The sequence below is a fragment of the Musa acuminata genome, chromosome BXJ3-11 (assembly GCF_036884655.1).
Source record: "Musa acuminata AAA Group cultivar baxijiao chromosome BXJ3-11, Cavendish_Baxijiao_AAA, whole genome shotgun sequence".
Classification (NCBI taxonomy): Eukaryota; Viridiplantae; Streptophyta; class Magnoliopsida; order Zingiberales; family Musaceae; genus Musa; species Musa acuminata.
The window spans coordinates 4,024,363-4,040,557 of NC_088359.1; the positions used below are offsets into that span (position 1 = coordinate 4,024,363).

The 16,195-nt window shown below is 37.1% G+C and overlaps 3 protein-coding genes across 3 annotated transcripts; 2 read left to right on the forward strand and 1 right to left on the reverse strand.

The window, feature by feature from the left end:
• Positions 1-721: 721 nt before the first annotated feature.
• LOC103970444 (uncharacterized) lies at positions 722-7,073 on the reverse strand. The gene is made up of 2 exons (XM_009384222.3): positions 6,860-7,073; positions 722-1,622 (listed from the first exon to the last, which is right to left on the reverse strand). Exons 1-2 carry the CDS (start codon positions 6,930-6,932, stop codon positions 958-960), a joined length of 738 nt encoding a protein of 245 aa, XP_009382497.1. The 5' UTR covers positions 6,933-7,073; the 3' UTR covers positions 722-957.
• Positions 7,074-7,912: 839 nt separating this feature from the next.
• Positions 7,913-11,086, forward strand: LOC135652625 (probable bifunctional TENA-E protein). Its single transcript, XM_065173710.1, has 3 exons — positions 7,913-8,089; positions 10,038-10,255; positions 10,716-11,086. Exons 1-3 carry the CDS (start codon positions 7,940-7,942, stop codon positions 11,026-11,028), a joined length of 681 nt encoding a protein of 226 aa, XP_065029782.1. The 5' UTR covers positions 7,913-7,939; the 3' UTR covers positions 11,029-11,086.
• A 3,003-nt stretch (positions 11,087-14,089) lies between these two features.
• Positions 14,090-15,362, forward strand: LOC135653063 (bZIP transcription factor 53-like). The gene has a single exon (XM_065174512.1). It carries the CDS (start codon positions 14,709-14,711, stop codon positions 15,141-15,143), a length of 435 nt encoding a protein of 144 aa, XP_065030584.1. The 5' UTR covers positions 14,090-14,708; the 3' UTR covers positions 15,144-15,362.
• Positions 15,363-16,195: the final 833 nt, after the last annotated feature.

Below are 16,195 nucleotides of genomic sequence, written 5' to 3' on the forward strand. Positions count from 1 at the left end.
GCCATGTTTCTGTAGAAAGGAAACAGGGAAAAAGAAAGGCTTCAGCCACCATATCTTTGCTGTCACCAGCTTTAATAATTTAAGTTCAATAGCAATAAGAAACTCTATGCACCATGGATCCCATGACTAATAATGTCAGACATTTACTTCATACATCATGCAAACTGATTGCCTGTTCAAACAGAAGTAACAGATCAAGCATGGTGGGAACAGATCACAAACTGATGCACTTCAGCCATGTTTCTGTAGAAAGGAAACAGGGAAAAAGAAAGGCTTCAGCCACCATATCAATGCTGTCACCAGCTTTAACAATTTAAGTTCAATAGCAATAAGAAACTCTATGCACCATGGATCCCATGACTAATAATGTCAGACATTTACTTCATTCATCATGCAAACTGATTGCCTGTTCAAACAGAAGGAACAGATCAAGCATGGTGGGAACAGATCACAAACTGATGCACTTCAGCCATGTTTCTGTAGAAAGGAAACAGGGAAAAAGAAAGGCTTCAGCCACCATATCAATGCTGTCACCAGCTTTAACAATTTAAGTTCAATAGCAATAAGAAACTCTATGCACCATGGATCCCATGACTAATAATGTCAGACATTTACTTCATTCATCATGCAAACTGATTGCCTGTTCAAACAGAAGGAACAGATCAAGCATGGTGGGAACAGATCACAAACTGATGCACTTCAGCCATGTTTCTGTAGAAAGGAAACAAGGAAAAGATAGGCTTCAGCCACCATATAATTGCTGTCACCAGCTACAACAATTGAAGTTCAATAGCAATAAGAAACTCTATGCACCATGGATCCCATGACTAATAATGTCAGACATTTACTTCATTGCCTGCTCAAACAGGAGGGAGGCAAATAGTAATGATAGATGGAATATGAGGAAAAGTTATTATACACGACTCCAATAACTAGAATCTAACTTAACTGATTGTTTCAGAAGAGTCGCCAGTCCTCAGAAGCTTCAGGGTTTTGCTCACTAGGGTTTTCATAGTCGACATTTTCTCTTGAGTTATATGCATCTTCGGAACCAGAGCTAGTTTCTTCTTCTGGTTGAACAAAATGGAGCAAGTAGTCAATTCCATTTACAATATCATACACCATCAGGCCCATCCTTCCTCCCACCCAGCTACCAAGATGGCTGCCCATAAGATAACCAAATCTTCCCAGTCTCTGCTCTCCATGGTAGCCTCCTGCATAGGTCCCAAATAAGGTGCCAGCCCCTCTGAGGAAGCCCTCTGTCATGGTTCCCCCAAAGTACAAGGCTTCAAAAAAATCCCACCCCGACGATAAGATTGGACCTAAAATGCGCTTGGCCTTCCTAGAAGCCTCCTTTGCAGCTTTTGCTCCAGTTTTCTGGGCCTGCTTTGCGGCCACACTGGCGCTGAGACCTTCTGTCAATGCCTCAGTTAGAGCAATCTCGGTTGCTAGTTGCCTTGCTCTTTCCACATGTGCATTTCTGATATTGTATACATAGAGCTTCACCCCCTCTTTGACCACACAGGCAAGACTTCCAGATCCCATGTCAAAGCAATTTAAAAATGTAAACTTCCCACTTTTGGATGAAGCTTCCTCTCCAACAAATTCCCTGAATTTTTCAGCTGCAAGAGAAACAGAGTGATAGAGAGTAGATATGTCTGTAAATCATGTGCCCACAGATGAAACAAGAAATAGATGTTGCATTAAAAATGATTTGGTTGGTTCCGAAGAAATGGATGTAAATAAATAGGGATAAGAAATATATGTTGAAGATTAATTTTAGTAAGATCGTTTTACTGTCATGACAAGGTGGTCAACTGGCACAACATTTAAATAACAAGCATTATCTAATGTGTCCCATGATTACTAAAACCCAAATTATTAATAGCAGGCTAATCTACTCAGATATAAAATCTAATCATTTCTCATCTTCTGAGGATTTGGATGTCCAAGTTCCCTACTTGAGTTCCTAATCTTGTCAAGGACAGTACAAAATTCTTATCTAGGTATCCATCACTTATCAAGGCTAGCCCAGAATCTTCCATATTCCAACATCAAGATTGACCCGAATAAATTCCCATCTCGATGCACATGATAATTGTCATTTTGTTGTGGTCCATGCAAAAGATCTCACATGGATTATGTGATCCACTTGGCATTCACAAATGTTTTGATGCCATTTGTCACAACCAAGTAACCAACTGGAATAACTTGAGCTACATGGACCTCAAATAACATGCCCAAAAATTCTTAAGCAGGAGTTATCAGCAGTAGGCAAATCCAAACCCAGTAAAGAATCTAGCATCACTCTTCAGAACCTTTTCCATATAGCTAGTGGTTCGTTTGCTAGCGTAGTAACTCTTAGGTACCCGTGTAAAATAAAAACATATCGCAGTGTCATCAGCTGGTTTGTGTTCAATGTTTCTTGAACATAACTGAAATGTGTTCCTCACCACATTTCTTCTTATTAGAAGATAAATGGAGTATAAAGGTGATTACACCATCATGTAAGCTTTTAATGATCAGGATTGCACCACAAATTGTAGAAGATCTCAGGCAGGATCAGTTTGTGAATAATTGTGAATCAATATACTTCTCTATTTTTTTTTTTAGAAGTGATTCATTTAAGAAATCATGAATTCAATGGGAAATAAAGTTAGTTCAAAATTGGATGAATGAAGAATAAACACCATTCTAAAAAAATAGAAAGAAAATAAATTAAAAGCATGTTTACTTCTACCAGGAAACCCTCTATGCACCTCCCTTTAGTGCACTGCAACATGCTCAAGAAATGAATATCAGAGTTTCTTTATCCAATGGTTTCCTAAATGAGTCAATATGATATTTATTTTGCCAAAAAAAAAAAGAAACACCTAAAATTTGAAGTCTAAATTAACTTCAAAATTATTAAATAACCAAACATTAATGATCTTTATTCGGAAATGTTATAACTGAACTACTTTTGAAGTCTAAAAATTTATTATAATTACTGACTCAAAAAACATGGAAAATTTTAACAAGGCTGCTTGTTATGATCCTACGGAATCCTGATTTGGAGAGAAGATCGAGATTTTTAAGCACCACTTTGATCCAGATCATTGAATCGTAAAATGCAGACAACATTGTGCATGACCAAGCAAAGTATTTGATTGAGCCTCCTGTATGCGCTCTTTACTTTTTCTCAGGTAAGTGCAACTCTAGCTCCACTGCTGATAAGGCTCACGTTATATCACTTTATTCTTGTAAATACTTGATTTCGTGTAAATACTACACCCAGAAGTACAGTTACCATTTAATACTACTTCATAAAGTGTCCCTAATTTGCTTGGTTAGTTTGATTCTTTCCCATCTTAAAAGATTGGGACTTTTCAATAAGAAGCTCAGTAGAACTATTATTGCGGACTGATGCAAGTCACTAAAAGAGTAGGCATTCCATTTTCTTATGTTGATCTTTGTATGGTCACCATTACAGAAATAAACTTTCACATTGACAAATTTCTCTCAAGGTTGAAACAAGCAAGTGCTAATCAAATAGAAGAGAATGAGACTGATAAAAGATGACATAGCAAAGTTGATCAAATCAATATCACTCTCTTAAAAGTTTCTGATGAAGGTAGTGAAGAACATATCGGATTGGGATTATATTCATCAGGGATTCCAGTTCCACAAAATTTCGTTTTGACCCTCTACATCTGTATTCACACAAATCTGTCAAACAGAGATTGCACAAATCCTTAAACCTTAGTGATCGGTCACACAGAACCTTGATCCTTAGTGATCTACTGAGTAGAGCATGGTGTGAAAGTAGTGCAGTGTGTTAAAAGAGAATAAAATCCATTTTCTTTGGAGGACTATACTCACTCTTTGAAGTGTTTCTTCAGGTAGTATCGAACTCCAGAATAACACACCTCCTTTCCACAACCCAGACTTAAGGCTATATCACAAATGTGGTGGGAAAAACACCAGTACCCACAAGGTGTGCCATATTCTCACAATCTGATATAAAGAAGACCACGACAATTTCTCCTCAACATGCTTCTGGTTCAAGAGGCGAGTCAACTAATTGATGCAACAGTCAATGACACAAGGACTAATCACACGATTAAGCTCTACAACATAACTACTCAACATAAATTCTTTCAAAACGAAGAATAAATCATTCCCAAGTATCATCAACATCTTTATCATTGTACCTAAATTGATCAAATGCTAATCCATGCGTCTTACCAAACCCACAGCCTTTCATTTCTAGAGTCTCCTTAAATTTGACATATCAAACTAGAAGCAATACTAAAACTCTTATCATGTTACTTCAAACAATGAGAGCATAAGGAACTACTAATAGTGGCTTTTGAGCATAAAATTAAAAGCAAGGATTGAAGTTCAAGCATTAGATTTAATTCTTTTTCCTCATAGTCCTGAATAGACTGATTACTTATTCATGCAAGGAGTGCTGAATTAATAGGCAAAATAAGTTGCCTAGCTAGGGTGTGAGAAGAAGCTGAGGAAGGTTGGAGTAGAGAATAGAGAAGAAATATACCACTGTTCTGTCTTATGACTACCTCCTAAACCATAAACAAGGAAGATACTGAAGATTGAACAGGAAGTAGCATTTACTGTATTAAGGTTAGGTACAATAGTCAACTATGAATCATAATGGTTCACATGAGAAGTCATATGAATGCAGTTTCAAAGGACACTTAATTAACCAAAACTGGAATGAACCTCACCTATACCCTGTAATGGTCTAGGTTAATAACACATGATATATTTCTAAAAAAATCATCAGAAGAGAAAGCGGAGGGAGAATGTGATTGGATCAATTATGGTGGTTTTGGTTAATTAATACTAGTACTTTTAGCTGAAACTAGTAATGTCAGCTGAAAATGATCGAGACAGGCTTCTATAAGTCATTCCCATCAATCAGAGGCAAGATCATTACAAACTCACTCAAACTACGTTATTTTACTAGTGGCCTAATATATATAGTTCCCAAATCATAGCACCTATTTAATGATGATGGATAATTAGAAAGTCCAACACAATAATTATGCAGACACTTATTCACTCATTTAGATGAATCATGATGAAGTATATCCCTGCCAAAGGCCATCACACCATATTTAAGTGTAGTAAAAGGAAATTTTCACTGCAGTGATCAATGTGACATGAAAACCCAAGTGCACACTCAGATAAAATCTACTAAATCTCAGCAAAACTGGGGCTGGTACTCCTTGGTTATTTGGAATCTGACTTGTGTTTTGATGAAATCCCGAAGGTTGACATGAGTCTTAAAATACACTAACCCAACCTTTCCTTTGTGTATCCTCTTTCAAGACTCAATCCCTAATCCTAATACACTTCAGCGACACACATTTTCCTTTCATATAGGGGAGGAATGGATTTATATTCAAGTGGAGAGGGAGGCACAAATCTTAGTGGATTCTAATGCTGAAGTAATTAGGAACAATTTTATACAAAATTTGTGTTTTTTTACAAGAAGCCAATATCACACAGTAGTAATTTAGTTTATGTAATCCAAATAGTTAGATGAATGAATGACAAAAGAAAATGAAACTTTAAATAAAAAAAAGCAATATAAAAAAATAAATTGCAAGATCTACACAGAGAAACTGCCAATATAGAGTAATACAGAAGGATTGCCCTCATCCTGTGAGCAGTTACAGTCTGCTCTGCTACATCAGCGAATCCTTATTTGGCTTGAGGTAGAAATGGCAAGAAGTTGCTATCACTATCAAACAACCTCTCATACCTATAAATTTTGCCTAGGGTCCAAGGTTGTAGTCTCATCTAATTGCTACCTTAAGCTTAGCCTACTTACCTGTCTAACTCAAATATCAGAATGGACCCCATTAAACGTAACTCTGATATCTTGTTGGTGGTGTTCATGTTAAAAGTCCTTGACCTTGGAGGTTCAGCGTCTCTCTCTCTCTCTCTCCATATATATTTCTCTTAGTGGTGATTTCATACCTCCAATAGTGCCAACCCTCTGATTGACCCTACTCTCTCCCTCTTTCTCTCTCTCTCTCTCTCTCTCTCTCTCTCACGCTCGCTCCTTTTCTGACCTCCTTCTGTCTTTGATGGTGCACTGAAAGATGGGGATGGGGATCCCCGTACCAATACAGTGTGAGGGTGAGGATAGGTATGAACTGGAGATTACCTATAAACTGGAGATTAAGGGGATGGGCAAGATCAAGTATGATCAAGCCAACCCCTGATCTGGATCAATGTTACTCCTATTAAACGGAGCATAACATTCAGCAAAAACATCTTTTTGTAGGCAATATCTCCGTAGTCAACCAGATAGATTAGCTTCTAGTAAACAAACAATTACATATGACAATATGGCACATCTTATTGTACTGCTGAATTCATTAATGAAAGAAGAACATACGCTGCATTTTACGCTGCATATCATCCCATCCAACTGATCATTCATTCTATTAGACACTCTCCACGACCAAATCATTGCATGAACAATAGAAAAGCTTTATGTTAACTCTATACGGTAATGAACTCTTTTCTCCGCTATAATGCACCTCATTTATCCCAGTACTGAGTGCATCGATGTTTCCGAGCCCTAAAACATAACAATCATTAGTTACTAAGCCCATATCCTCCATTCACTTGTCCACCATGCCATAATCAGAGTCAAAGACGTCAATTCCCCAAACCCACGCATTTCTAAACCCCATAGAAAGAGATCAGCATCACAGCCGCAACCATGTCGAAGCCCAACTCCGACCAAATGAAAGACGCTCATCACACAAAAGAGGCATAAATTAAGGGACGATTCCAGAGGAGAAACGCGAAGTAGAGAGGTCGAACCAAGGCGAACCTGTCATGCTGAGGGTTATCAGACCGGCGATGAAGAGCAGGAGTTGAACCCGGCGCTTCTGGAAGTCCATCATCCGCACCTGAAACCCTAACCCCCACCCTCACCTCTCAGACTTCTCAGCGATTCGGAGCTCGAGGCGGTGACTGTGAGTGGGAGAAGACGACTTCCCGAGTGTCTCCGTCTAATTTTGGGCGTCCAGATTCCAAAAGCGTCGACGACCGCGTCGAGGGTAACAGAGCCAAGGAGGAAGACGTCGGTCTGCTCCGGTACCATAGACGAGCGACCAAACATCAAATGCGCCCCTCCCATTGGGCCACCTTTCAACTCCGTGGCCCATGATGTCGTAGGAGCACATACGACACGTGTCAGCAACAAAAGCCCCATGCTTTCTTTTCGTGCTCACTCAACGGCTACCCGTCAACTTACCTGGTTGTGATTGGAGGATGCGTGAACCCACACGCACGTCTCTCCTGATCGTTATATTTAATCTCTGTTAGTTACTATTGACTATGTATAGTTCTTTCGAAATAGAAAATTTTGGATGGAATTCTTATATATATATGTATATATATATATATATACATATATAAATATATATATGTATATATATATATATATATACGTATACATATATATATATATATAAACACATGCGCATGCGCGCGCGCACACACACACATATATATATATATATATATATATATATATATATATATATATATAGTGAGGTTTAACTTCTCCATCATCCATTTGTAGATTTTTTCTAAAGTGAGAAATTAAAGTCTTACTTTGATGCTTCGATTTTAATTTAGTAGTGAAGAACATGCTCCATATATTCTAATGATAATCTCAAATCGTCAATATCATCATCAGCACATAATTGCTCCAAAAAAATGTTAAAATTAAAAAAAATATTTATTTACTAATAAATAGTTTTGTATATATAAATAAAGTTGTTGAAGAAAACATTTATAAATAATAAAAAATGTAAAATAATTAACTGATAGGGGTTGATGTGCAAAAGTCACATCATCTTATATCTCTACACAGCAATGGGACAAGGCGGCGTCCGTGAGGACGATGGAGAGCAGAAGAAGCAGCGGCGACATGGGGAGAATAGCCTCGTGGGTGAAGAGCCACCGTCCGATGTACGATCGCGCGACCCAGCACCCCTTCGTCGTCGGCATCTCCGATGGTTCCGTCGACCTCTCCGCCTTCAAGCGATGGCTCGTAAGAAATCGATCCAAACGCTTCCTTTTGTTGTGTTAGGTATCATCTTAAATCTTTTTTATCAGACAAAAAGGGATATTTCGATGTTCTCGCACACTTTTGCGGGTAATTGTCTTATTTAAAAGCTTTTAGCTAATTTTTTCTTGCTAGCTAGGAGGGTGAATATTTGACTGTGACAATGTCTAGATTTTTTGGTTATCAGCATGAAGTGCAACTCCAGTTTTGATGTCCAAACTCCAGTTTTTTTATTTACTACCGATACGTACGTTTGATGAGAGAAAGGTACCATTTTTCATCAATTCTTCAGTCCAGTCTTGCCAAATACAACTATTAGTTTCACCACTATATTATTTATTAGTGTTCATCATATGGTTTGTTCATTCTTTTGATTGCTCTCTTTTCAGAGGAAGCTTTTGATTTCTCGAAATTTGCACGTTCATGAATCAGAGCAGTGGCATATAGTAGTTCTCTGCATCGACACGATAATAGTGGATTTGGGTTTAAATATAGTTTCTTCTTCCTCCATCTAGATAACATATAAGATAACTAGCTTTCTGGCATGCTGGCTATTCTTGAAATGATGGTTCGTTGTACAAATGTCTTTGGTTGAATTACGGAGATTTTCTTTGCAAAGAGTCATCTTTTTTCTTCATCACAGAGTCATCTTTTTTTCTTCTGTAAAATATTTGAACAGAAACAGGCTCCATGGCTTTTGAAGGGATAACTTGGCAACACTCTATGGTTTAAATGTTGTGCTGAACAAGCTGAATTTTTTAGCACACAAGTCCATCGAAACTATCCTTCTAGCATCTGATGTTAGATGACCTCTGTCAAAAGGAAAAAAAAAAGTGATTTAGGGTTTGTATGAGAATTAAGAAAGTAAAAAATCAGCTTGACATTTTCTTTTCGTCGCTGCTTTAAAGAGAATTATGACAATGTTTATCTGTGGCAACCTTTATGTACTGGATCACGCAGCAATAACCATGTCAACTGTTGTACCAAAAATGTTAGAGTTAGTGCATTTTTTGTTATTTCTGCTCTAATAAGTCACCAACATCCACATATTAATACATTATAGCACTTGATTTGTTATACAGTATAGCACTTTGATTTGTTATACTACATCTTTTTCCTCAAATCATCCGCATCTTCTCCTCTTCTTTTGCTTGGTTGCTCACTTCATTCTTGTTCTATATTCCCATTGCTTAATGCCTATGATGTCATTGTGCAGTGGCAGAGTGAATTCCATGGCAAGTTCTGTTGTTTCATAGCGAGTAAGTTGAAGGGTTGTGTTGGATACAGAATCTTCTTAAATGTTGTTATCTTCCTTTCTGCAGGAAGCAAGTGTGGTCTTTGGGTGTTTTCAACTCATTTATTATCATGCTTTAAGAGGATAAAAGACATCTGAGTTAGACATGTTTAATGGGCTTCCAGAACTATCTCTTCACTCTCCTAGAAATGTGGAAGAAATACCAAAGAACATACTGCAATTACCACTTATCATCAGCCATTATGCCTCAATAATACAGATACTTATTTTTAATTGTCCTGTGTATTATGTATTAACCATACTGCTGATTTGTGTTATTTTTGACTTGCTTCTTGGCACAAGAACACTGTGACACTGAATCATACATGTAGAAATCAGTAGTCATTCTAAAAGGTACAAAGGGTTGATCAGTTGATTATACCCCTGTATCAGCAGTAAAAGCTCAGGATATCCAAATATCATACTTGCTCAGGATTTCTATATTCGCATATCAGCAGTTAGTTACAAGGATACCCAATATATTTAATTCTCTAGTGAGCAGCTGATCATTCACATAGAGGACTGTAACCTTCCTCAGCTCTTTATATGTTCATGGTGCAATTCTTTTTTCTTCAAATTTCTGATTAGTTAACGTTTTCTATATAATCATGTTATCAATCCTTTTATAAAAATGAGCAGGCACAGGATTATATATTTGTGAAAGAATTTGTCCCCTTTCTAGCAAGTGTTCTGCTAAAGGCTTGGAAGCACTCGGATGATGAATCAGACATGGAAATACTCTTAGGTGGTATGGCATCTTTAAGTGATGAGCTAGCTTGGTTTCGAAAAGAAGCTTCCAAGTGGGACGTTAAACTAGTTGGTATTGTTCCGCAAAAGGCTAATCTGGAGTATTGCAGGTAACTTTTCCTGGCTCTAACCAAAGTTTAAAATCTCAGTTTAATATTGATTTTGATTCCTTGTCGGGCCGATATGATACCAGGCGATCACTGTCCTATACCATCTAATATCACCAATAATAATAATAAAATAATGAAGACCAATTGATTTAGAGCTATGTGGTCCACTGTTGGTCCTCGATTGGACTGGTGAAAATTGGTCAGGTGCATATGGGTATATGAAACCATAGGTCTACCTTAGGAGCATATTTTCAAACATATTGCCTTTTCTCCCATAGAATCATCGTCAAGATCCGGAGAACATAATTGCAAATAATTATTCGTCAAAGAACTAGGAACATTTTTCAATCTGTGTTCTTTGAGATATCAGACAAAACCCTTCTTCTTGAGATTAAAGTGGGAATCCCAGATAGTTGCAAGCATAGCAGATGAAGCTAAATACTTTTAATGTCAATGACAGGTTTCTACAAAGTTTGATGCTTCCAGAGGTCGATTATGCTGTAGCCATCACTGCTTTTTGGGCCATTGAAACTGTCTACCAGGAGAGCTTCTCTCTCTGCCTTGATAGTAGTTCAAAGACTCCAGAAGAACTTATGGAGACCTGCCAGAGATGGGGCAGTGCTAATTTTGGGCACTATTGCCGCTCGCTACAAAAGATTGCAGACAGGTGCTTGGAGAAGGCTTCTAGTGATATTATACGAAAGGCTGAAGAAGCTTTTGTTTGTGTTCTTGAGCATGAATTCAACTTTTGGAATATGAGTTGTGGTGAATGAGGGCAATGTTATTAGGATTGTGTAATACTTTGATATATGGAACACAAATCTTCAAGTAGATTTTTAGATGATTTTATGTGACAATGGTCAAATTGGTGAGACATGTCTGCCACTAAACCATGACAGTTCAGTTATGTGTCCTATCAGAAGTTTCAGCCAATGTCACAAGGTGAATTAAACTATGATGTATTTGTTCTTACATATGCCTTATCACTGATTGATTTTGGCAAGAGCTGCAAAGTTGTCTAGAGTTGATTGTCCTCTCACAAGTCTTGAAGAAGCCCACTATCAAATTAAATTCTTTACACAAGGTTGGAGTATCCAGGTGGGAGAAAGAAGCCCCCAAGAGCAGGTAAAAGAAATTTCTTTCAGCCAATCCAGCATTGCATTCTTAAGAAGAGATACATACCCATGCTATCATTGTAACCTGGTACAGCAATGCCACCACTCTGTATGGTGTGGGATTCATCAACCAAATGAAAGATGCCACCAAAAAAACAATTTGCATAAAAGATTAATACCAAATATACACTTTGTTATTTAATTTACATTGAATCCCAAATTTGTTGTGATCATTAATTTACCAAATGATGAAAGATGCCAACTTGTTTTATGATATCATGTTTTAGATGTTACTCACAAAGGAGTTGTTTCAAAGTTAAAAAAAAAAAAAAAAAGAGTGTCTATAAAAACTATGCATGCAATGGGTGAGGAAATAATATATTATTAGAAAAAAAGATGAATCATCCAAGAATATAATTTTAAATACCATAGATAATGTTTGGAGTTTTTTCCTATGCAGGATAGAAGAAGGGCTTTAAATTCTACTAATATTAAAATGATTCATCATAAAATACAGAGAAAAGTTATGCTTAAGCTATTTCCCTCTTTGCATACAGGCAATTGTTGACTAAAAATTGATTTCTCAACAATAAAGTTTCTGAAATTGCAATCTATTTTTTTAATATTAAAATATTATACAATGAAACAATTGAAAAGGAGAGTTAACATGTACAAGCATGCTTTCACTTTCCTCTTTAAATAAATATAAAAACTTTTAGTAAAACATCTTAATTATTAAAATTTTCATAAAACACTTTTGACTGAATGAAAAGATCATTTATCCACATCTCTTCGGGCCAATGTCGTCTCCTGTAATACACTATTGACTCTTCTCCGTGTTACCTTCACTATCGCTCATGTGTCCTCTTTGGACCTAGGGACATTGTGGGCTAGCTCATATGCAGAGAGATGGTCGACATGATTAGCCTGCCCACAGAGGTATAGATCAAGCAAGGGGAGAGGAGTAGCCAACAAGACTAACTTGCACCAGGAGGTGCAAGCATGACGAATAGGGTCAACCCATATACAGAGGAAAGCAACTATAGGGATCAACTCACTTGCAAAGGCACATACGATTTTTGAATAGTGCTTCCCAAATTTGTTTGCACATAATTAAAAACTAGATAATAATATTATATATTATAATTGATGAGATAGTAAGCATTAAGAAGGTAGATGAGAAGGTTGGTGATGTAAATAAAACTATTCCATTTCTTTCCTTAGAGACCAAGGAAAGAATCTTGCTTTGATCTTTCCAACTTGGGATTATTTACTCACCCTCCATTACTATATAAAAAAAAATTATCCTAAAGGAATATTCCCACCTACACATTGGATCTAACGAAAGGTTACAGTCAAAGCCAACTAATGTTTCTGATTTTTCACTTTACGAGTTATTTTACATGTCTCTCCTTTCGAGTTTGGAAATGGCATCTTTCATCCTTTAATATATTATTCAATAAATATATTTAAATGTTACTTCGTTTGGTGTCCTAATAAACCCAAATCATTTTCATCGATTATTTTATTTTCTTAAATTTTAAATTTTAATATTTATATGCGTGTGTAATATGATTATTATCTTTGGAAGACTCAGACATATGAGTCCAATTAGCATGGATGTATTATCTTAATTTTTAAAGATCGAAATAGCTTATCGAATATACACTAAATATTATTTTATTAAATAAGTATTTAGAGACTACACAAAATAGTCTATATCAAAGTCTGTCATACCGAATCGTACCGTCCGATACGGGCGGTACGTACCGGTCCAACAGGCTATCGATACGCAGATCGTTCATTACCGGACGGACTGTGCTACAGTATACATTGTAACGATGCTAGGTGTACCGTTTAGTACACCTTAATGTACCGCTCAGTATATCGGTACCGTATTATACTGAGCCAATCTTGAAACACCGATACGGTACGATATTGCTTGGTCTCTATACATATCTAATTTATTGAACTTATACTAAATTTCTGATCATTTTTTTAATGACTTGATCATTCAAGAGCTCATAAACAAGAAAATAAGAAATGAGATATGATATATATTTATTTTATATTCTTGAACTAAATAGAAAATATGAGTTATATATAAATAAATTTTTTATCCTCAAGTGAAATTCTCAGTCAAATTTTTTTATCTATAATAACACTTAGAAATGATGGATTTAACAATGAAAATTATTTAGTTGGAATATTAAAACTATTATATCTTTTAGACTTGTATTAATGTTGAATTTAAGAAAATATGAACTCATTTATTATTTGTTATAGCACCATGACTCTTACATTTTTTTTGTATATTCTCATTCATTTGATTTTTTTGATCTTCCGTAATATTAGGATCTACTACATCATACTCAACAAAATCAAATAAATAAATTTTTATTTTAATAATTTAAAATTGATTATATATATATATATATTCTGAGTTTGTGTGAGGATGTTTATGTAATTTTACCGATACTTTTTAGGAACCTGTAGGGAAGCTTCCCTTCCGGGCGTTACATAGTTGGCAAGTTGAACACGCTTCCTTGACAGCTCTGCTCCTCCAACCATGGCGTTCCAGCGCACGAAACCACCGCATCGAGCCGGCCCAGCTGAAGTCATCGCCCACGTTTGAGGGCACCGAAGTAGACGATGACGTCGTCCCAAAATGCCCCGGCTTCCTCTATAAATAGACAAGCCGATGGCTTCTTTTCCCTTCTTTCATTCGTTTGGTTGCTGTGTGGGTGGGTTAGGTTTTGGCTTCCGTTCCAGATAAGTGTTCTTTGTCTCCTTTCTTTCTCTGTTTCCTTTCCTTTTCTTAAGGGTTAGTTCCTTTCTTTGGTTTCTGTGCCTTCTGGGTTATCCTTGGCTGGGATCCTTCTTAGGATACACCTCCGGGTTTAAAATCTGATCTTTCGGGGTTGATTTTGGCTTTTGGGTTGTTGTCTTTTAGCCCCGATCCTCAGAATCCGATCTTTGGAATCGACCCTTCCGTTTAGAGAGCTTGCGCTTCTCAAAATCTGTTATTTGGAGGCCAATCTTTTCTTGAAAGATCTGTTATTTCGGTGTTGGTCTTTGTTCTTGCAAGTAATTAGTGGGGGCTGATGATCTTGATGTTTTCGTCTCTAATTCTGTCGAAAACCAGTTTCTACCCTTTATGAATCTTGCTACTCTCAGCGTCTGCTTCCTCCACTCCTTCTCCGTGGTCCTCCTCTACTGGTTCTATGTGATCTCATGAACTAAGTCTCTTTGCGTGATCCAGTCATTTCATTTCATTTTTTTCCGTTCAAACCAATTTCTACTAGCTTAGAATCAGAGAACCACCCCTGCTAAAGAGTATGTCTTCCACTCCGGTCCGCCGCGCTTCGAGTTCTGAAGGAGACTCGCAGCCGACGTCCGATGAGAGGAAGAGAAAGAGGATGATTTCGAACAGGGAGTCCGCAAGAAGGTCTAGGATGAGGAAGCAGCAGCATCTCGATGATCTGATAAACCAAGCCGAGCAGCTCAAGAACCAAAACAGCCAGATCGACGTGCAGATCAATCTGGCGACACAGCAGTACGTCAAGGTGGAATCTGAGAACGCTATTCTAAGGGCTCAGCTGAGTGAATTGACAGAGAGACTGCACTCGATCAACTCTGTTCTCCGTTTCATTGAGGAGGTCAGTGGAATGGCCATGGACATACCGGAGATACCAGATCCTCTCCTGAAGCCATTGCAGCTTCCCCGTGCGGCACAACCAATCATGGCCAATGCTGACATGTTGCAGTTCTGAAATGTCATTGTTGTGTAAGGTCTATCTAGCATGTGTCTCCATTGATTGGGCTATTAGTTCCTTGTTTTGCTGCTTATGCTTTCATCTTGTTGAGTCGCAGTAAATTAGCTTTTTCTTTGGTTCGAGTCAGTAAGTGATGTATGGTTGTGTGCTTATTGTAATTTTACCTTTCAGCAATTGTTGCTTTGGCTGCTTATAAGATTTTCTCTGATTATAACATTTGCATGTGATTTTTGTTATTGTTGATTGGCGTAGATCTTGAAATGAGAACAAAATGATTCTTTCAATGGTCTTTAGTATCTCTGGCTTTAGTTTTATGTTATAGTTGTTGTCATCTCTTCAAGGTTTTTACTTTGTCATTTGCAAACATTCATTGGATGTCCATGATTTTTAGGAACACCTATCGGATAATGATCGCGTCGGCACTGCTTGAATTCAGTTCAGAGCAAATAATCTGTGCTTTCAATTCTAAATCTTATATATATGGATGTCACTGTGTTAACTGAACAAAGTGGTCATGAATTTGGTTCTTAAAAAAAACGGCAGATCGTTTATTATTACATTTGGAACTGTAGAAGTGAGAAACTTCTTCCTAATTAGCTCTATGAGACAAATTGTCGTAACAATTATTCTAAGTCATCGGTAAACTCTAAATGCGCTGTTCGCAGATGCATGCACATGTTTTCATATCTTTTAGTTGAAGTTAATCAAGCTCACTGTTTCAGGATGCTTTCCTTGTTGGCTCTTTGCAATTATCAAACTTTCCTTTGGTTTTGAAGTACTCTTTATTAGTGAGCACTGTAGGATGCTTTTTCATATGTTTACTAATAATCTCTCTAGGATAAGTAGGAACTTGTGAATCTTAGTTGTCTGAAAACCGAGGCGATAATGCACTCTCTTATACTGTCAAAATTTGTACATTGCTGTTGTTTCTGAAATACTAATGGATATTCTCTTTGCCAACCTGACCTAAACTATTCTCTATCAACTAATGGCTGACATAACACAATCATCCTTGTCATTATTTAACTTTTGCTGTATCTGAAACCCAT

Excerpts from the sequence above, each read along its gene's own strand:
- LOC103970444 (XM_009384222.3), bottom strand. The coding sequence starts at position 6,932 with ATGATGGACTTCCAGAAGCGCCGGGTTCAACTCCTGCTCTTCATCGCC. Across the intron at positions 1,623-6,859 it reads GATAACCCTCAGCATGACAG|CTGAAAAATTCAGGGAATTT; the intron begins GTTCGCCTTGGT and ends TTTCTCTTGCAG.
- LOC135652625 (XM_065173710.1), top strand. The coding sequence starts at position 7,940 with ATGGAGAGCAGAAGAAGCAGCGGCGACATGGGGAGAATAGCCTCGTGG. Across the intron at positions 8,090-10,037 it reads CCGCCTTCAAGCGATGGCTC|GCACAGGATTATATATTTGT; the intron begins GTAAGAAATCGA and ends AAAAATGAGCAG. Across the intron at positions 10,256-10,715 it reads GCTAATCTGGAGTATTGCAG|GTTTCTACAAAGTTTGATGC; the intron begins GTAACTTTTCCT and ends TGTCAATGACAG.
- LOC135653063 (XM_065174512.1), top strand. The coding sequence starts at position 14,709 with ATGTCTTCCACTCCGGTCCGCCGCGCTTCGAGTTCTGAAGGAGACTCG.